At 40.9% G+C, this 22,500-nt stretch overlaps 1 protein-coding gene and 1 pseudogene across 1 annotated transcript in view; both read left to right on the top strand.

Annotated features, from left to right (window-relative positions):
* The first annotated feature begins 437 nt into the window (after positions 1–437).
* On the top strand, positions 438–1,597 carry LOC138009847 (proline-rich transmembrane protein 4-like; annotated as a pseudogene).
* An 8,370-nt stretch (positions 1,598–9,967) lies between these two features.
* Positions 9,968–22,500, top strand: part of LOC137979974 (polycystin-1-like protein 2) — a 15,543-nt gene continuing 3,010 nt past the window's right edge. The window contains exons 1-13 of the mRNA XM_068827324.1: positions 9,968–10,217; positions 10,963–11,272; positions 11,887–12,493; positions 13,022–13,231; positions 13,847–13,972; positions 14,596–14,823; positions 15,307–15,552; positions 16,726–17,331; positions 17,764–18,000; positions 18,526–18,865; positions 19,875–20,879; positions 21,576–21,585; positions 21,709–21,982. Of these exons, the coding sequence (XP_068683425.1) occupies positions 9,968–10,217; positions 10,963–11,272; positions 11,887–12,493; positions 13,022–13,231; positions 13,847–13,972; positions 14,596–14,823; positions 15,307–15,552; positions 16,726–17,331; positions 17,764–18,000; positions 18,526–18,865; positions 19,875–20,879; positions 21,576–21,585; positions 21,709–21,982 (4,449 nt within the window). The remainder of the gene's footprint in view (positions 10,218–10,962; positions 11,273–11,886; positions 12,494–13,021; positions 13,232–13,846; positions 13,973–14,595; positions 14,824–15,306; positions 15,553–16,725; positions 17,332–17,763; positions 18,001–18,525; positions 18,866–19,874; positions 20,880–21,575; positions 21,586–21,708; positions 21,983–22,500) is intronic.

Here is a 22,500-nt window from a genome sequence, read left to right as displayed (position 1 = left end):
CTCGTATTCCGTTCTTTTTGACCCTAGAAATTTCCAAAAAGCCCTGGGTCCGTTTCTCGAAACTCCCGATAACTTTACGGCCCGAAAAAGCCATTTGTGAACCAGCCATCTGCATGTTTAAGAAGCTTGTCTTTTAGTATGTTTTCAAGATAACTAAAAGCAAAATGATTGTAAAAGTCGACGTCTCAAAGCCTCTCCCTTCCGAAGATACAGACTGGGAAATTGTGGCACCCGAAAAGTTTCGCGACTTTCGGAAAACAGGTTCCTGGGCGAGAGACCGTTTTTCCCGTGGTCGTACAAGTAAAGACTTGCAATGCGGGAGGGTTTCAACGAATCTATCTCTCTAACTAAAGTGTTCTCACATTTTTTTCTTGCTAAGCAGTGAGCTGTATTACACCATGATGGGTCATTAGAAAACTCGCACAGATAAGAGCAAAATGGTAAAACGGACAAGCTGTCGCGTGTTCCTTGTTCTGCTCATTTTTTACAATGGCCATGCAGCGACGTTTAAGTTTCCACGCGATTCAGTGCTCCTAAAGAAATTTCCAGCTTCGGGCGTGAACGCATATCATATGTCGCAAGAACTTTTCCAAGAGATGAAGTTAGAATTTTCGGCGGCAGAGCAAGTTGTACCAGGAAGTCCCGAAAGATCCCCCAGAATTCCCCGCAACATAGGTAACGGATCGGCTGAACCCGTAAGAAACGTGGACAATGACCCAGAGCCTGCACCCGACTGGCCTCAGGCATTAAAAACGTGGGGAAAAGCTTGGGACCTACACATCTACGTCTTTGTTGCGATATACATATTACTCGCAGCGACCGCTGGGATAGCACTTGTATATGATGTACTGACTAAACAAGACATAAAAGGACTGAAACTGGCTTTATACCTTACATTGGTTTTTATTGGTTGTTCCCGAGCCGTTATTTTGTTTGTTGATCCTTACAGCTCGCGTGGAACCCTGAACTATCGCGCTACATACATCACGTGGTCATCCGGCTTCCCATGTATACTCGCGGCACTTGGCCTAATTCTACTGGTTTTTATGGACGTAACAAAAATGGACCTTGTTCCTCCTCGATTTCAGAAGTTGTCTGCAGCATTGGGGTTAATGGTTTTCAACTTTCTCGTTAATTTTATTATAGACTTGACTATCCTTCTTACCGAGAGAATCCTCTCTTTAATAATAATCTGCCGCGTTTATTTTTTGACGTTTGGTCTCATTCTGGCAATTGGCTTTCTTTCAATTGGGTTTCGGTTTTCCAGAAGCACAGTAGAGAACATTTATGGCGATACGGGCATTAAAAGACTGCGAATACTCGCTTTTGTCACTTCTTCTCTCAATCTGCTTTTTCTTGGAATCCAGGTTTACTCCTTCATTCACTTTGATTTCGAAAAACCCCAAGAGCATGGCCATGGTACGCTGTACAAACCGTACTGCGGGCGCTCAAGGTTATCATTTGTTTTGTGATGTTTTGCATTCTATTCAATCACAGAATCAGCGCGTTTTTGTCTTGCTGGCGAAATATTCTTCAGAAAAAGTCCGGCAACGCTGTTCTACCGTTTGTGTGGGAGACATTAAAATCAGGTCATTAGCAGAGGGAAAAGCAGTGGGGGCGTTTACAACCTTTTAGTCCTTTCAATCTGTCAGTTTCTGTAAAGCTTTTACTTTCTTCTAATATAAAAACGGCCAATGACTTTGCAGGCCCAGCACGTGAGTGAGTACATCTTGGGTCATTTCTCAGCAGTTGTCGCCTTGACAACGCTGTGATATCACCAATTAAATGCGGTTATGTGAAGGACGCGAGAACCTAGTCGTAAATTTTCAATTTTCTCTCCAAACATCCACACTGTTCATACCAATTTTGTTTCTGGAATTGTTATACGCATTTTCTTTGCCGAACTACTTGGAGCTATAATACTAGGTTTTCAGAGACAGGTAGTTTTAACATTAAATATTCCAGGACAAATCAGTTAAAACACTCATTTTCTATATTTGGTGCAAGACTTTGGAACAGTATTCCTAAAAGTATCCGAATACCCCCGAAACATAAATTTACAGTTTCTTTATATCAGCTCATTTTACGTATTCTGGAACTGGAGGATACTTATGTTGACACACCTAGTTTAGTTAATAAATTAAGCAAGATGAATGTAAAATAGGCTTGTAATTGTGTAATTTTGCAACGTATCTCTGTATCGTTTATATAGACCTATCTTCCTTTTTCTTTTTCTTTCCTTTCCTTTTCTTTCTTTTCTTAATCTTCTCCCATTGAGTTACTTTATGTTAAAGTGTCCTCTGCCCGCCTAGACTAGCTGAGCTATATGCGAGCAGAGGAAGTTGCTATGTGTATTTCCGTGAGAGAATAAAAATGAAATGAAATGGATAATAGATTTAGTTAACGTTCACTAGCTCCAAAATGACATGACTACCACATACTGTGATAAAAGAAACCTTAGAGGGGTAGATCATTAATCAGAAATAGAACGCAAACTACGGTGACAAACATGAGGCTAAGCAAGCGCATAACTGAAATAATAATTTTTAGTGATTTAACGTTTCAACATATCTCAACATACATCTTCAGAAGTAACCGTTAGCTAAAATTTTTGAAATGTTTAACAGTAATTTGAGTAGCTTGTGAGGTAGTATTGATAGTAACAAAAGGAGGTAATACTTAAGCAATAGACCACAAGTTTCTATGATTTATAGGCTGATAAACCACGCGGGAGGTTGGAAGCACACGAGAAGAATCGTAAATCACGAGGCGCAGGCGAGTGATGTAAATTCTTCGAGTGTTCTTCCAACATCCCAAGTGGTTTATCATGCCTCTAAACCATAGTAATTGTGGTCTATACCTTTTTTTATATATAGAATAATTGTGAAGACGCGCGAAATTTTCATGAGTTCACTGGCACAATAAGCCATAGCTGATTGACTAATCAGAGGGCGCGCATTCATTTGGTTATTATATAGAATGTCAAGTTTGTCACCGCAGTTTGCGTTTTCTAATTAAGTTTCGGTGGTCAAAGACGAAAAGATCATCAATCATTCGAAGAGGAAATTAAACTATACCAAGAAAAAACGTTTCCCTGCCCTTCCCGCAATGATTCCATTTTTTTCAACAACACCCTATTTCCCCAGATATATTTCAGGTCCCTTTGAGTGTCTATTGCCAGCCCGACAAGCCTCTTGACTGACGCGTTGTAACCCCTCCCCCCCCCCCCCCCCTCTCCTTCTTGGTCTTCCTCTTCTTCACTTTTAGTACCAGCGGCCACAAATTCTTCTTCAGGGGTCCTCGCTGAAGACACTCGAGAATGTTCGTTGAAATGGCGGAACGTTCAGTTTACGGTTTACTGAAAAGTATTGGTAACTGTTAAAGATGTCGTACCACTGCGATAACCTAGCGTAATCTCAATAAAGCCTACAGAGAAAAAACCAACCTTTTGGCTTGTTTTCAAAAACAATGTGAATTGACAACCCGAGCTACAGATTACAAACTTGGAATTTCGCTTAAATATAGACCCTTAGGTTAATCTCCTATGTATGCATGCTGTAATGTAAGCGAGCGAAACAATAGTCTGTATATTTAACATGCAGGTTTAAGCAAATAAGCATGAGCATTGAAATTTATATGATTACCAATCAAAAATGGTATAAAGAATGTTTGTGCCAAAAAAGCATTCAATTTCGCTCAAAACCTATGGAATGCAACTGAATGAAATACGTCCGTGTAAATCAAGTTCATTGGGTTCTGCAACCTTTTTTTTCAAACAGGATCAAATTAAATGGCCGTTTTTATGCTAGAGACGTTAAAGTCATCTCGAGACGACTATAACGTCTAGTATAAAAACGGTAAATAAGACAGACGCATTTAACTTCTGACCGCTTTAACGTCTTCTGTTAAGTGCGTCGTTTAGACGCATTTAACAGACGACTTTTTAACGTCTCAGACGTTATATGCGTCTCGACTTTAACGTCTCTAGCATAAAAACGGCCATTTAATTTGATCCTGCTTGAAAAAAAGGGGTTGCAAAATAATGTTGGAAGCTTAGAAAAACAACATTTTTTCCAGAGGATTAATTCTCAATGCCAACAGAAAGCTTTTAAAAGATACGGATGTCATTAAGAAAATAAATGTAATAAGCCTGGCTCAAAATGTAGAAAAAGAAACCTTTAAACATATTTCGTTAAAACTATTATATTAGAGTAGTTCATAAGGCTCACACAAGAGGCTCAAGGACAAGTGATTACGTAACTTAACAATGTAATTGGAATTACATAATAAATTGTTAAATGAAATCAGACGAAAAATACCGTGATATTGTATGCGTATGCTTCGCTTCCTGGGCTTCATGTTATAAGTTTCATTTTTCTTGAAAAGCAATAAAACTTCGGGAGAACTTCAGAGAACTTCTGATCTTCTACAAAACACTTCCGAGGTATTTTTCGCTCTTGAGGCGAATCTGCAAATCGTGATAATTCGCCCTACTAAATGTTTTTTGTACTATTGACCCATACACCGAATCTTGATGTTTTCTTTATCTGAAGTTCAGCTAGCCACTGCAGTGTCGCAAACATCGACTCACCACAAAAAATATTTTGACTGTCATGTTTACTTGCGGTTGGACGAATAACAAACCGAATTGATTGCTTATGCAATTATCACCTGTTGTAGAAATCCATGGAAAGCATTCGCAACTATTTTTATTCATCGGAAACCAACCAACGAATAAGAGGCTTTCGAAATTCTTTCGAAGTTTCAATTTACGTTACGGTGCCTTTCGCAGAACTAAGATGGGGCGTTGTAACTTTCAGAAACTGTTTGTCTTGTGGTTCACGAAAGCGTTTATCTTACAGGTATTTTTAACACTGCGATATCCAGGACATGTTCTTAATTTCGCTGATAGTATTTTTTTCGTTCGTTTGTTTTCAGGTTTTGCGATCTGGAAACGTCTTTGGCGAACAAAACAAAGGTAAAATTAGAAGATTTTCATTTCGAAACACTTTTCAGTGCCACTAAAATATTTCAATTCCGAGTCAAACTGAAAACAATGCAAGTAAAATGCACATGTATTGTTGTGCAATTTCTTTTTGTATATTTAGCAGTTCAAACAACTCAAAAAAGTATCAAGGCTCTGCGAAACGGCTTCAACATTTGCTTTAAAATCCTTTCGATTTTGTTGAACAGCGATGTTGAAACTTTTAGCCTTTCAACTGCGTTGAAACATGTTGAATCGAAGTTAAATCGATGTTGAAACGGTTTGCCCACCCCAGCAGTTAACATGGTTCAACAAAATCGAACGGATGATGTTGAAGCAAATGTTGAAGGCTTTTTCCTGGGCCTTTAAACAGTATTAAAATGCTACGACCAGATGTTAGCCGTAGGAAGTAAAGCGCTGAAACGAACGACCATTGAATCATAAGCATCTCTACTGGTTATCGTCAATTTTGTGGCATTTTTCAGCTAATAGTCGTGTTCAGCAAATTGTAAATGACTTTGTGAGGCTAGCCATAAAGAGCATCGTTATTTGAGAGATTTAGCATTGCTTTTAAGTGAAACGACAAACTAGTTTCTTTTACTGATTTTTTGGCAAAACGCAAATTTGATCTCCAGGTCTGCTGTTTCTCAATTACCGTTTTCAAAACGAGTCAAAATGAACCTTCGAAAACAAGGGAATTTTAAAACATTCTCATGATCAAGATCTCTCTCGCCTGACGACAGTGGCAGGGATACCATACTCGCCATTTTTATGCTGCAAACGGTTAAACCATCTGGGATGATAGCATTGAGTGAGCCGTTTAGCTGGTCTTGTATAAAGATAGGCACACGATCGCTTATGCGTCCTTAGAAACTATCCGCAACTTTTACTTTGACTGCGATGAGGACTATAGATAAAAATCATCAAAAGGTGCGCTTAGCAAATGACACTGCACACTCTGCTCGTGCCTTTTACATTTTGGTACATTTCTTTGCCATTTCTTCCTAACAACGACCGTGACTTGAAATGGACGAATTTGTGGTTTATTTGGACGACTTGCGAACCAGAGAATAACTCTTCGAGTTTTTCACCAAGCGTCCTGGTCAATCAATTCAATGCCTATGCCAAATAAATGCTTTTTAAAACTTACAGATTTGAGTTATTTTTTTTCTTTTGGCACTTGACCAATTATATAGGAGGAATGATTGCATAACAAGGTTACACATCAGTACAACATGATTCGGGATTCCGATGATGGCCAGTACACCACTTTGAACGGGGCACAGAACGGGGTATTCGTAGGCGGTCGTACACTCACCTCGTAATCTCTTGTTGACACTCTTTTTTTGTCTTTAGTCCTCGAGGTATGCAATTTGACAACAAAACCGGCGGCTCTATTTCCTTTGAATGAACATTATCAAGGTCGTGAAGTCATCAAAGGAAATTTGACTGTGCACATGTCCAACATCAATTTTGCGCCAGGAATCAACGGAGAACCTAAAGGTGCTGTCGAATTCAGTGGAGAACACAACTCTTTTATCGAGATTGAAGCTCATAACCAAGTTAAATTTGATCAATCAATGACTATGTTACTATATGTATACCCCTACAAAAGCAGCACAGGACCCCTTGTCCATTATAACGCCAACTCTCATGGAGTGCAAATGTGGATTCAGGGGACTGTGGACCAAACTTGGCTCACGGCTCGCTTTGTTCGAAGAGATAAGACCCTACCTCCGTGGTTAAGGGCTAATGTGCTGGGCTTGGCCAAATGGAATTTCATTGGTGCCTCGTACAATCACTTGACAGGGTGGGCGTCTCTTTTTCACGATGGTTTGGAAGTCGAGCGAAAGTTCCTCGGTAAGAATCAGTTTCTGGCCACAGATTACGAGATTCGGCTCGGAGCAGTTGCTATCACTTCGCTGGGAACATACGAGGGTGCAGTTGCGTGTTTGCAGTTCTACTCCAAAGCCCTTGTAGCAGAGGAAGTCATGGAGGCAAAAGACGCCTGCAAGCCAGGTTTGTAATACAACCTCTCCTTTGAGTTTTATGTAAATGGTAACGTTAAAATCTTGAGGCCGGTATATGGAAGTCTGACTTAGACTGCGATTATCAACAATCATTGAAAGCCAGAACGGTTCTGGTGAGTTGCTTAAAGAAGTTAAATGCTTTTCTACTTTGCTCTTAACTTAAGACAATCAAAAATTGAAATGATTAGGAAAATGGTTTGCTTGGGCCCTGGCTGAGCTCTGTTTAATAATCGACCACTGTGCCACAGTACGTCTCGTGGCTCATAAGTTCTAGTATATTGTACCGTTTGGTTGTAACATCCCGAGGGTTAGTTCAACGGAAAGCGTATTTGTCTAAAATATATGATCAAGTCCCACAAAAACTACAGAGCTTCCCACGAAAACTGACTTTATCAAATATTGTTTCATTTTAGTGATTCCCTTGGAATTTCTTTCCCTGAACTTAACCTCCCCAGTACACGTAGTAGAAGCAAATGAGACAGTACTTACGGTGAATGCAGCCATCAACTACAACGCTTCCAAACCAACATTTCTGTTTGACTTCGGCGATGGCACTGCCACTCAAGAGTCGTCTCTCAGCTTGGCCCGTCACTTGTACCACCTTATAGGAAACTACAACATGAAAGTACAGGCTTCCACCATGTGCAACACCAGCCTCCTCACTGCAAACAACATTATTTCAGTGCCTAAACCAGTTAAGGTCCTGACGAACATGTCTCTGTACAGCAATGCGACGGTGTTTGGAGAACGAACACTGTTTCGACTTTTCATCGCTCAAGGTTCAGATTTTATTTGCCTCTGGTCTCTCAGTGACAATGCCAATTATACCATTCCACGGTCTTGTTCAGGAGAAATGACTCTAACTCACATTTACCCGACGCCTGCGACCTACACAGCTCTTGTTACGTGTAGAAATCGAAGGAGTAAAGTTTCTATTTCTGCTGTAGTACATGTTCAAAAATTGATAAGAGGATTAAGAATTTTTCCGGTTCCTCCCACACTATTTGGAACACACTTTCTCGTGAGATGGCAAATAGATAATGGAACAGACGTTGAATACAAAGCAAACTTCTCTGGTGTTTTGCTGAAAATTGTTAAGTCATATGATGAGCTACACGGAGAGGCCTGGGTAAACCAGAGCCATTACAAAACACACGGAGAATTTTTTCTCTCTGTTGCTGCTTCAAATGCTATCACGAAATGGATTTACGCACGGATTCAATGTGTGATTCTTCGAAGTGTGATCCCTTTCTCGCCAATTGTATTTCATAGGGCCAAGGACGTAGAAATTAACGAAACAGTCTCGATCTCTTTTACAGATGTAAACTCTGTGCCTGAGATAAATGCTTCTTATATCGTCACTTTTGGAGATAACAGTGAAGTTCTGATAACCAGTAAGACTCTTGTCAACCTCTCGTTCAACCATTACGGTATTTTTACAGTCAGTATAACCGCTGATAATGGAGTTTCAACTTTCAATACCAGCGTTGTCATCCAAGTTCATAAGCCAGTTTTGAGGCTACATGGAGCCATTATACCGCATTTTGCAGCTAAGGTCGATGAAAATGTGAACGTAACAATGTTCTTACTTATTGGATCCGATTTCGATTGTCAATGGCATTTTGGGGACGGATCCGAGCCATTCTTCCAAACCCTAAACGACGTGTTAGTTTACTTTAAACATTATGACCTAAATGTCGATGGTTTTAGGAACTTGAGCATTTCTACAAGTCACGTTTACAAAGGTATAGGTGTCTACAACGTCTGCACCATATGTAAAAACCGTTTAAGTGAGGCAAAAGCCACAGCATTTGCCACAGTCCAAGATGAAATCACACTCTTCAAAGTGCCAAAGGTTCCTCCGGTTATTTTTGGCAGAGAATTCGTTGTAAACTTTACCATTGCATCTGGAACAAATGTAACTTTTACTGTATTCCTGAACCAAAAAGAGCTCAATATAGAACGTAGGAATATGTATTATTTATCCAATGTAACTCCTGAGATTTATGGGCAACCTGGAAAACACAACTTCACTGTTACAGCCGAGAACCTCGTCACTTCGTTGTTACGACAAACGCAGATAGTCTTTATAGAAATCAAAGCATCTGGTGTCCACATCAGTATGGGTTACTTTGAGGGTAACATTCTACGTTCTGGGCACGGTGTAGACAGGAATGTCTTTCCAGAAAAAACTCCTGTTGTCCTCCAAGTGTCAACTGACAATGGGACAAATCTGAATTACACGTGGTCGGTAACGGGTGCTAATAGTTCGTGGACGAATAAAACTGTCACTCATACATTTGACGTAGCTGGTGTATATGTCGTGTCTTTACGTGTTGAAAATCACGTAAGTACAGTGAGCACTGTTAAGAGAATAGCCATTCAAAAATCTGCTTCTTTCAAAAAAGACAAAGGAAGACCAGTGAAATGTACCTCTCCCAAGGTTCGGAACGAGGCGGTTACCGTGGAAGCAGTCACAGAAACTCTGGGAACAAACTCGACTCTCCGAATTCTTATGGACAACACTACAAGTTATTGGTATGGAGATTTTGCAAAATTCCAAGCATTCAAGAAGAAGGAAATTAACAATACTGTGAAATACAAGGGAAAGTTACAAAAAAGCATTGAATTACATCACGTTTATAATACTCCAGGAAAATACTCAATCCTTGCAATCCTGGGCAATGAAGTTTCCACATCTTTGCAAACTTGCGAGATTGAGATACTTTCACGCCCTTGCAAAAATCCCGACGTCAAATTGAAAGATATCGGTGATAACCGAGACGATGCACCGAGCTTTTTGACCATTGATAACATCAATATCGCAGCAGATGTTGATATATTTTGTCCTGAATCCAGAGGGTCTAAATACGAATGGAAGATCTTCAAAGAAAATCCGGAGACAGGGTTGTTTGAGTACGTCAGCAATCCTTATTTGAACAAGGGGGCTTCCATGCTAGAGTTACTTCTTAAAAGACGGTCGTTACCAATTGGATTGTTTAAGTTAACCTTAACAGTAGGCATGGTAGAACGGGAATTAAAAAATTTTATCGCAGCCGCCGAGGGGTTCATCAAAGTAGTCAAATCTCCTTTGACTGCGCAAATTATTGGAGGGAGCGAGGTCAGGCGAGGTTTCGGATCCATGCTAACTATTGATGGCTTTAATTCGTTTGACCCAGACGTCGGGCCAGGAAATCATTCAGGTATTATTCAGATTTTCGTTTAAAAGCTTAATTGTATTCTGGAGGCTCGGTGATGTCGTGCTTAGCTCATCGGAATCCCGACCTAATGGTCGATGGTTCGAGGCCAAGCGGTCAATCACCTTATTGTTTCCTTAGACAAGAAACTTTGCTTTCAATACATTGTGCACATTCACCCATTTGTATAAATGTTAACTGTCTACATAGTGGTGAGGTAACCCAACGATCGACAGGCGTTCTGTTGAGGGAGGGGTGGGGGAGTTGCTTCATGCCACTTGAAACCGGGATGAAGTTCCGACCATGTGATTCCCAGTGGCTCTTGTGTGACTTTGCTTTGCCTTATTTAAGAAAGAGTCGCATTTTAGAACCACCAGGAATTTGTCCTCTGAGACAGGAAACCTCAAATTTCTGGACCCGCGGCTTGCACACAGTCCCATATACCACTATACCTTGAAATAGAAGTCTTTCTGTAGTAAAAATGCGAGCTATTACCAACGCGACTGTGGGACACGCACCATTAACGAATGGATTTGTGCGAAGAAAGAGAGGACTGAGACGTGGTCTCCTTTCTTTTTCCTATCCCACACACACACACAAATATTCCCCTTCACGCATGCGCACTTCCTTGGTGTGACAGGAGACAACCAGGGACGAGGTAAGGAACAGATGGCCACACAACAAACCTCAAAGTTTCAGATGGTATGTTTTTAATATGTACAGTGCTTCCATTTCTTGCTCTGCCCCATAGGGATGCAGTTCCTGTGGTTTTGCAGAAATGTCTCCGAAAATTTTCCAAAATTAATATTGGACGTCATTAATGGTTCAGTGGCGATGGACGGGGACAATAGTGTCACATTCTACACTCAGGACGGAGAAGGATGTTACCGAGATGGATATTACCTTCTTTCAACCACAACATTCCTGGAACTAAAAACAAGTCAAATGATGCAGCATGAAACCTACGTAATCGTGCTGGTGGTCCGTAAAGATCAAAGGATGAGTTCCACGACACAGAAGCTTGAGTTAGGACCCAAAGATCTGCCAACTCTTTCTTTAAGGTAAGATAGTAAAAGAGAATATCCGCAACGTATTACTCCCGCCTGCAGTTTGTCAAAAACAAGAGAAATGCAAACCATGCCAACTTCTCCGTCTCCTCAACGCAGAAGACTCAACCTTGTACTGGTCAGACGGGATTCATGAGAGAAAAATTTGAACTGTTTCTGTCTTGAAGCTCCCAAAACTAGAAAACGTCACCAAGATGGATAATAATAATAATAATAATAATAATAATAATAATAATAATAATAATAACAATAATAAGTTGACTTTCTTTTTTAATCAGGTACAAAACGTTACTGCTTGCATTGCGTAACTAATTTTAAAGAAATACGTAGCAGATTGTCTTGAATCTTCTGAATAAATCAATATCGTCACAACAGTAATTTTTTTTTTGTGGTCATAAATGTGTCCCTATGTTCGAAAAGCATAACACCACGAAATTCAAACGATGCGGTTTTTCAAGCTTATAATGAGTTCCTAGAAAGGATTTCGATTTTTATGAATTAGTTTTTTGAGACGACCATGACACCGACAATAAATGATTTTGTGTAACTTTTAAAGAAAAAAATAATAAATGTGGTGATTTTACTGAATGATGTTTCTCCATTTTAAGATGTGAAGTTAACTGTGGAGCGAAGGTCAATCCTTCGGACAAACTTTCAGTGTCAACAAAATGCAAAGGAACATCTTGTACAAATGATCTTGTGTATTCCTGGTGGTTGTTCATCTTAGACAGTCGAAAAGGCACTGTCGAACCAACGTGGCAGCGTGATAATACCACATTGCCAAGACAGGAAAACACGTCACAAATTAGCTACCCAAACTTGATCATAAAGAGAAATCTTTTGCAAGGAGACCATAAATACATGCTAGTTGTCACGGCCACTTTGCCTGATGGCAACTATGGAAGAGCTTCTTATGAATTCCAAGTAAATTCTGCACCGAAGAGTGGCACTTGTGACGTAGAACCACGTATTGGGCACGTGCTATCGCAAGAGTACAAGTTTTGGTGCACTGGTTGGTATGACCCAGATGGACCACTCAGCTACGAGATTGTTCATGTCCATGGGATCATGGAATCAATGTTTTACTATGGAAGAGAGGCTAATGCTACTATTTCTCTTCCCCTCGGGGAGGAAGTTGACAATTACACCATGAACATCACCGTTCGCGTTTCCGACAAATTTGGTTCTGCAACAATTGTTAGTCTTCAAGTTCAGGTATGAAAGACGAGAAAAGACAGCTTTATACATATACTTATCATTCGCTACATTATCTATACAACAAACACAAATAAGCACATGCCATACAGGAGAATTGTGTAATTATATATTATCGTTGGCACCAATCTTATCGTTGGAATTAGGGAGCAAATACTTAGACTTAGGGAAGCTTTGTGTTGGATATTAAAATTGGGTGTGCATCTTCATTACTCGCATTTCTGGACATAAGTGACTTAATTACATGAAGTGCATGTACACAATTGTTTCTTCAATAATTAAAAGCCGTTGTTGTCCTTTTCAGTTGCCTTCTGCTGCTGTCGCTTCCAAAGTTCTTTCCCTTAATTATTAAATCTCATTGCCGTCCTCCGAACAACATAACATTAATCAAGGCTATTAAAGTTGTCTTTGATACTTTTCGTTTCCGTTGCCGCGCCGTTGTGGTGACCAAACCTCTCTTATGGTCAAGAAAAAGCAACTTTATACCTTTACTCCCATTTTCACAGCAGCCTTTTTTCGAAATTTCAGTCCCTTCCAGCACTGGTCAGTGGCAAGGAGCTGATGAGTCAAATGTCAAGTATGATGAATAGTGGCGGAAGTTCATTGGATTCCTTGGTTAAATCTGGAAAGTACCAAGATGTGGGCCGTATTGTTGGAAGTATTAGCTCCATCCTAAATCACCAAGTGAAGACAGCCGGTGGAGAAGATGCTTCCTCGTTTACAGAGGAACGGAAACAGGTTTTGAAAACTCAATCTAATCTTATTTCTAAATGAGTATTACGTTTCCAGACTACCTGACATGCATAGGTAAAGCACGTGTGCGCACATTTACAACTAGGCTATAATCGGGACAGTATAATCGGTGGAAACCCGTGTATACATTTTCGTTCCCAGAGTCCACGGTTCCTTGACTAGCGGTCACGATTTGTTAAATAGTAATTTACTTCCAAGACCAGAATGCATTGGATTGTTTCTACCAATCAGCCAAATTTGACCAATTGTTTCTTTGTTTCCAGTAAAGCAGGTACTTTTGAATAAGGAAACATTTTGACAAAGCAGTCTGGATAGTGCTGATGTTAAAATGACGCTGTAATGCTGCGTCTCGGGTTTGCATAACTGTCTCGAATTCTCCCAACTCCCTTTCGTGTTTAGATGAGGCTATGAGGCTATCACGGAAAACGTCCTCTATTGCTTAAATAGCATATTCAAATGCATACTGAGGCAGCTTCGATTCGTGGCATCCAGAAAGAATAATGGAAGGACTGTATTTTGGAGTATGACATTAGTTTAAGTAACGTCAATGAGATTTCACTTGTAATTAAACTTTTGCCTAATACGTCTATGTCCTCGCAGATGCGCGAGAGTCTGGTGAAGGCAATTACTAGTCAAACTGTCGCATCCCAAAAGTCTGCAAAACTCATATCAAGTTCCTTGAACCAAGTTACCCAAGTTAAAGATGAAGTGTCACTTGCAGCACAGGTAAAGAGGCAAGGAATAGAAACGGTTGTGTATTCACCAAGTCCATGAACCCAGACTATTTCTGGGGCACTAAAAGATTAAATGCATTAATGATAAGCGAACAACTTGATATCCGTAGTGCTGCGTCAGTCAACCTGAGTCGACGAGCCACGATCAACATCTCAAGCTACTCTCTGTATTAAAAAAAAATGTAACACACTTCATTGTTATCGCATTTCATCTTCGTAAAGAGACTTCAAGAAGTTAAACAGAAGAAATGAATGTCTCTCGAGCTTCTTTGTTAAAAGTCGTTTTTTCAAGATCGAGTCCAATGGATGTGTGTGTGTGTGTGTGTGTGACACAGGGTACCCAATCATGTCACACTGATCACGACACGTTATTGAATTGTATGCTCACAAGAAAATCGTTTTTTCATTATTCTGTGAACCGGAAGTTTCCGGAAATTTTAACCAAACGGAAAGCGCCCAAATCACTTTTAACAGCCAACTAGTCCAAGTCATAATAGTTAGAATTCTATTCTGTTTATTTGTATCATTTGTTTCATTGCCTGTCTATGGGCTTTCAAAGGATATGAACGCCTTTCGTTCTCTTACACATGTGGGTTTAATTTTTTGTTGCCGCAGGAAGCAGGCACGTCAGCGTCGACTAACATGGCTACTTTTCTTGAGCGTGAATCTCAGGAACCTGGGTCTAGTTCAGTGGATTCCGTTGCGGCTGACATGTGTGGCTCAATCGGAAATTTGCTGGGCGCTGCTTCTGACGTGGCAGCTGTCAATCAACCTAACAAAACCAACGTGACGTCACCAAACAAGGATCAAGTGCAGAGTGGCAATCAAGACAAACGAACAAAAGTAAGTCGAGGTGAAAAAAGTATAACTGATACGTTTTTCTTATTTCCCCGCTTTGTTGCCCCCCGCCCCTCCCCGTGTGGTATCCTTTTCTCCTCTTGCTTCACCACTCGTAAGCAGTGTATGAATGAAAATTTTACAAGAGCTCTTATCTCGTAAAGGCCGGTAATGTAAGTTGCCAGTCTGCTGAGCTGTTCGATCCTGCGTTCAAATCTCGCCATGCCGAACACTCAGGATCTTAAATAATATTCTGGCTCCACATTGGAGGGACTTTCCAGTCCCCTCGCATACTGAAAATAGATCGTAGTTCCGGTTCCTGTCTCACAACGCTTTTGTATTCGTTAACTCTGTTGGATATCAGGGAAGCAATGCATTGTTCATAAAGATTAAAAGCTACTTGAGGAGGTTTTTATCCACCTCAGGCTGCCATGAAATCCAATGCTAACTAACAGCGCATCAATTCAAGTTTTGCTTCTGCCGCTTTAGGGTAAATCTGTGGTGAAGCAGCTCTTCACGGCATTAAACTCTGTGTCAAAATCGGTCCTGAGGAGAAAGGTTGCTTTTGAAGACGCTACCGAGATTTCCACTCCACGACTGACTCTAAACCTCAAGAGTTTCTCTCCTTCCGAAGCTGGTGGTGAGGTGAGCTCAGGTTCGGCAAATTTTAAACTGCCAAGTGGTAACGATATGTTCGGTGGAGGAAAAGCAGGAATACGCTCCGTTAATCAGAAGGTGAGTTTAAACCATATACACTGTAGTTGATTATTAAAAATTTAAACACTGATTCTTTTTTTTTAATTGAAAATATTATCTTCCTACTCTCGAATCAATTAAAAGCTAGTAAAGTGATTTCCTGAACTAAGAGCTTAATAAAAGTTAAAAAGTGGACCCTAAGTTCATCGGCCACGACAAATATAGCGTTATTGTAGTTCGAAAAGGGATACGTTTATTCGAACGCTGGTTGTGTAGCACTAATTTTTGAGCAGAGATATCTATGAGAGTTTAATTTTAAGCGCTCTTTATTAAATTTTCAATCTCGGATATTGCGTATCTCGTGTGCAGATTGGTTCACTCAATCTCGGTTATCAGTTAGCCCATATACAGTATGACCAGAACCCATAAGGGTTGAAACGTGTAACGCGCGTTCACAGTTTCCGAATATTCAGTGCGAACTGATTGGTTGAATGTTTCAGTGCTAAGTACCATATTTGGAAACTCCTCGCTCTTGTTGTTCCAAATATGGTACTTAGCAAATTGAATATTCAGAAGCTTGTTTCCCAGCACACAAGGGGCCGTTACACGTTTCAACCCTTATGGGTTTCTGGTATGACCTAATATGGAAACTAATTGCGTCACCTGTTGTCAAGCTGGAAACTGGTTGGCTTTAGTTTCCAAGTGTCCATGCGATCAGAATTTAATGAAGATTTAACGAAACAATGGTTCCATTCGAGTTCGTTGGATATGAGACTGGTTTTAACCAACTGGGCATTATACGCGCCATCTCAGATTCAACGCACACTTATCGAATATTTCATTCGATATCTTTGATTCAAGACGGCTCGTACCAACCCAGTTATAAGACAACTCACCTATATTATACACACCTATATTATACAACGTTAACAAGGCGGAATAATCGCAAAATACTCATGATAGCGCGAAGTTGTATTTTGATCGACATATTCGTTGGCTTTGCCGCTGTCGTTGCTGAAGTTAATTAAACGTTTGACTGGATGATCACACAGACGAATCATGAGCCAAACCGTTGAGTGGGTGAATGTCCAGCATTAATCCTAAATGCGTTTTCTTCCAGACCTACGATTCGTCTTTAAGAATCATGTTTGGTGGAAACTCGAAAAAGGGTTTGATATAAGAAATTTAATTCTCAGTCTTTTCTTTTCTAAGGTGGCGTCTATGCCTCAGAATTACTACACCTACGATGAGTCATCAAAAGACGTCAAAAGCCCTGTGGTTAGCTTATCATTTGAAGACAAGGATAACGAAAAGTCTATAACTGTTTCCAATCTTAAACAACAAGTTGAGTACTTCTTGCCCGGTCCAGAGAAGCTGCCAGAACCAGATAAATTCAGTTTCAACGGAACAGAAATTGCGCAATGGACTTATCACAAAATTACTGTAACTTCGAAGGATGAAGCTGTTAGCATTGAGATTGCTCCATTTAATTGCAGTCACAAACTGCAAGTTTACGTGCGAGAAAAAGTGCAGCCAACCAGAAATGCATACACCTGGACTAAAGTGATTTGGAACCCTTCAAGTGATAATTGGACAATTGCAAACTATACTAGATGCTTTGAGGAATACACCGCTTACACTCTATTCATCTCTAACAAAGACCTTCGCGCGTCCACTTACATCGTTGGTATTCTATATGAAAACGAACGGAAAGATCTCAATGAGACCGTCTTGATGAAGTATTCCATGAGAGTTTACAAAACGAAATGCCTTTACTGGAACGAAGAAATAGAAAAATGGTCGGGAGACGGTTGTGCGGTAAGTCTTAAAGACAATGAACGCCCCATTGGACAAGGCACACGTACTTCCACTTTGGTGTATTCTTCCCCATTAAGTGCAACGACAAGGGGAGAGAGCTACATGCCAATTCAGTTTTGGTGAGGGGAAACCGGAAAACCCTGAAAAAAACCTCGGAGTCGGGTAGAGAATAGTAAGAACTCAGGCCAGTGGAAGAAACAGCTAGAATATGAATCCTGTTCAGTTTCGTGGGAGGGGAGAGTTTTCTGCACTCTTCTCCCCGCAACCAGGGAACCCACATTTATAGCACAGGGTATCCTCTGTTGGTCATCCGTTTGGAATCAAACGCGCCCAACAGTACTAAACTTTCATGGACTGAAGGGAGCGGGTCTTTTCTCGTTGCCCATGTCGTAGACGTGAATGTAGTAACTACGGTTTTTTTTCCTTTCCCAGGTGGGACCATTAACAAGTCCGTCAAGAATACACTGTATGACAAATCATCTCACATCATTTGGTTCAGGAATGTTTGTGGCGCCCAATCCGATCGACTTCAGCAAAGCATTAGCAGGGTTTAAAAATGCCTTTGAAACAGGAAACGTAGTGGTGATGTTTACGATTCTGTTCTTGCTATTGTTATACGCGTTACTTGCAATATGGGCTTGGAGGACAGACAGAAAAGACGCCATGCAGGTCAGTAGAAGGTCCATTCCGTGCCCCGACAACTGCTTGCAAACTGCAGTGGTTTGAAACCCAGCGCTATAGTCTTTTATTGGATCATCCTTCTTTCATTTTAAAAATCTTACGGTTCCTATCCTCTTGGAGACTGCCCCCTCCCCCATCGCGACTCTACCTTCCCTAAATTACAACTCTTCAACGATTTCCCATTCTTGGTCCATGAAACAACATTTTCACAGACCAAATTTATTTGAGACAAGTGTTTACTGAAAAAAGACGAAACACGCACAAGTGACCGTCTCAATCCCATGGAAAATGATTAATTATGTGAGGCTTATGAGTGGCTGGATTTGTCGGGAAAATCGATCGAAAAACGACTCAGTCAGAACACAAATACATCGAAGTTGCACACTCCAAGTCATGAGTTTTTGCCGTCCTACGAAGGAGTCCATCAGTCTCAGCGCATACATCTTCTACAATGGGCTTACACACCAATGCACGACTAGAGGGGCTATAAACATTTTATTCTGTTGTTTATAGATTGGTGCAACCCTCATTCATTATCACCAAGACAGCGATTACCGTTACGAAATCTACTTTGTGACTGGAAGTCGTAATGGCTCCGGTACAACTGCTCATGTAGGATGCGAGATTCTTGGCGAGGAGGAAAGCAGCGGACCATGTTACCTGTTAGATACTTCACGAGCGCTGTTCAGACGAGGAGACCTGAATGTCTTTATCCTGTCCTTGCCGAATCCACTGGGGCCTATCCGTGGATTGAGGGTGTGGCATGATAATGATGGAAAAAGCCCAGGATGGTTTCTCAACAGAGCCATGCTCAGAGACTGCCAAACTGGAGACAAATGGATTTTCCTCTCTGGTATGAAATCTCAGCGACAGAATCTCGGGCGCCGATTTATTTGGATTTATTTGGAGGGTGGGGTGCATGGTTATTGTTCATTCAAGGGCATAAGGAAACTCAGATTGACAGGCAGCTCTGTAAGATCAACTAGTGAACAAGCGCCCAATACTTTGTATTTAAAATTACCCTACATAGGTTATATTTCTAGCATCGCCCAAAAGCGCCTTCGTCGACTTTCACATTTCTATTGTAATAATGCAAACATCGTGTTAGCGTTTTCCTCTTTCAAAGTAGGTAGCCTCTTTAGTGTGAAAGACCCTGTCCCCAATGGACTCCGATCATGTGTTGTCTATAAATTTTCGTGTGCAGGCTGTGCAGCTTGCTATGTCGGTGAAACCACCTGACATTTCAACAAACGTGTAAGGGAACATTTGGAAACGGACAGGGCCTCACACATTTTCAAGCATCTGGAGAGCTCCTTAGCGTGTCGCTCTGCATGCTCCCGTGACAATTTTGTCATCATTGATCAGGCATCTTCGCGGTTTGCTCTCAAAATCAAAGAGGCGTTGCACATATTTTGGGACAAACCAACACTTAACGCACAGGTCAAACACGTTAATTTAAAACTTTCTGTTTAATTTTGAATTACTATTGTCGTAGTCTTAATAACTGTCATTATTATTATTGTAATTTCTCTAGTATTTATATTTCACTGTAATTATTGTTCATTTCACACTGAAGATGACAGAGGCAACTGCCGAAACATGTCTGTAAAACTCAGGAGTGTCGTGTTTTTCTTAAAATTAGTTTCTTCACTGCTTTTATCTAGACCATTTGGAAGATTGACATAACAAATGCATTTGAAATTTGATTTTTTTTGTTAGCTTTAAGTTGGATATTTAACTTCTACTGGAAGATGTATTTCGTGATTGTGAGCGAAAGAAGAATAGCGCGGTGTTTGAAATATTCAGTGTAGACCGTGTATAGTGTAGACATGAACGCAATGATTTTGTCCGCTTTCTTGTAGGCCGTTGGCTTGATGTGGCAGAAGAAGACGGAAAAATAAACGTCTTGTTCCGTCCTGCCAATGATAATGACATGGTTTCCTTCAAAAAAGTTTTTAACACGAAACTTCGAAAGGGAATCTGTGACAATCATCTATGGTTTTCAGTGGCATATCGCCCACCGAGAAGTCCTTTCACAAGACTTCAGCGACTGTCCTGTTGCTTATCCCTTCTGTTCTCCTTCATGGTGGCCACTGCGATGTTTTTTGGAGCAACGCCTCAACCAGGGGACTCATCTGACGATTTTCAGATAGGACCTTTGAAGCTGAACATGCGCACATTAATCATTGGCATCGAGAGCGCATTGATTGTAATACCTGTTAACGTCTTGATTGTTGCACTCTTCAGAAACTCGAGAGCCAAAGAAATCAATAATTCGAAAGCTGACAAAGACAGGTGCGATGATTTATCGTCTCAAACATCTGCTAACTCCACAGAAAGTGACTCTGTTATTGATGAGAAGGATATTTCGCTTCAATGTTTTGATCAAGAGACGGATGCAAATTATGTTCATTGCATCATTGGCGGAGATGATTCCGGAGGTGGTCTAGTAGATGAAAACCGTGGTAGATCTGTAGAAACTCTGCCTCACCCTGATGTTGAGATCTGTGACAACGACTGTGAATGTGTAGAGGAAACGCAAAAACCGAGTGTCTTAGCAAAGATTCGCGCCAAATTTCAAGGCTCTGGTCGATCTTCGGCACCGTGTTTTCCATATTGGTGCGTTTACGTAGGGTGGTGTCTTTGCATCCTGACCACGTTAACATCTGCCGTATTCACATTGTTCTACAGCATGATGTGGGGAAGGGAACAATCTAACCTTTGGCTCACAACAATGTTAATCTCATTCGTTCAAGACACACTTATCAGCCAGCCATTGAAAGTCCTTGTTCTCTCCGTAATATTTGCGACGCTCATAAAGTCCGCTGATGGTGAAGACGATCTTGAAGAAGTAACAGCCGACGCAGGTATGTGAACTTCCCTCTCGTAGTTTTTAACCAAATACCCTGAATCACAACCCTTGTCTGTAAAGTCTGTGGAAGTTGAATGATTCCAAATGCCTTTCACAAAGAGCAGGGGATGCAGTCTGATGAACTGGTCTATCTCTGCTAGCACGTGGTCAACTTGACTAGCTCAGCTTTAAAGCCTTCTAAGCGAATGAGACCTCAATGCACATTGGACCCTCTAATAAACCATCTATATTCGGGACTAATGACTGTGGGGTGGAATCAGCTCGAAGGAATTTGGACTCGCGAGACTTGCCCTTTTCCTTCTCGCACCAATCCGTTGGCAAGCTTTCACGCAACCTAGTTCCCAGGGTCCTCTCTCTTCCTCCCTCGAGAAAGTACTGTGGTTGTGGCTGGTCACGTATCTATGAGTACAAATGAAATGTGCCAAATGGCACCCACGTTCGTAACGTAGACTTCCAGTTTTGCTGGCTTTGGGTGATACAAACGTGATTTTAAAAGTATAACAAGATATTTGTCTGAAAGCGTTGTATTTAAGGAAAGATGTAATGACATTACCAGGGTACTTCCAATAGGATACGGAAGATATTTACTTTGTTTGAGATGAGTAGAAATTCCCGCGCCACGCCTATGTTTAATTTCCACTCCCTACTGAGCTCAGTAGATGAGTTCAGCGTGACCCCTCTCTCCTTGTAGAATTACCTCTGTAAATTTGACAAATCTCGGTGCTATCTTTTGGGAAAACGCTGTATCTCTAAATGGATTTGACTCACTCCAAATGTTTGATTATCTTGACATGACCTTTCTTTTGTTATTCACAAGGGGCAAGCGATGAACTAGTCAGGCAAGACCTGACGAACGAAGACTTTTCACACTATGATCCTCCTGACAAGGAACGTGTCAAATCATTACGAGCCAAGGAGCTTAGAAGGCGTCAAATCATTAAGTTATTCACAGACTTATGCGTCTACGTTATTCTTTTGGCAATGGTAATTATCTTGAGCTTCCAGTATAGAAACCCAGACTCCTACAAGATGATCGACACTCTGCGCCGCATATTTGTTAATCCAATCCATAACAACAGCCGAGTTCGTTTGGACGAGGTAAGTCATCGAGATAATTTTGTGTCGTTAGCATATTTAGTCCAAGGTTTAGCAGCATTGAGTACCCGGTAGATATGTTTTCAAGGTGATCCAAAAATTACAGACTCAGAGCCATAACAGTGCTTAACAGAAATATTTCAACGTTATCACAACGCCTTTATCAGTGGAGTATTTTATTTAACTGCCAGAGGCACTGCTGGAGGCAGTTGGGTCCATCGGTTAGGGCGCTTGCCTTGCTATCGGGAGCTCCCGGGTTCAAGACCCGTTCTAACCAGTCGATGAATTTAATCCTGGCACAAGTCCCTGATTCAACGTCTGGGCTGCACTTGTAAATGGCCTAGTGGTTTGGCTCCAGCCAGTTGGGAGTTGACAGTTGTTGTTCTTTTGTTTCGTTGATTGTGTTCCATTGGCCCCGAAAAGCCCATTTGGGGAGATTTCAATTAGGTATGCATATAAAACCAAAGTTTTGTTTTATTATGCCCGTTGTTACTTATCTGTTCCCATTCCCTGCCGAAATT

Source organism: Montipora foliosa, chromosome 1, assembly GCF_036669935.1.
Source record: "Montipora foliosa isolate CH-2021 chromosome 1, ASM3666993v2, whole genome shotgun sequence".
In the NCBI taxonomy this organism is placed as follows: domain Eukaryota; kingdom Metazoa; phylum Cnidaria; class Anthozoa; order Scleractinia; family Acroporidae; genus Montipora; species Montipora foliosa.
This window is presented reverse-complemented; position numbering and strand designations above follow the sequence as displayed.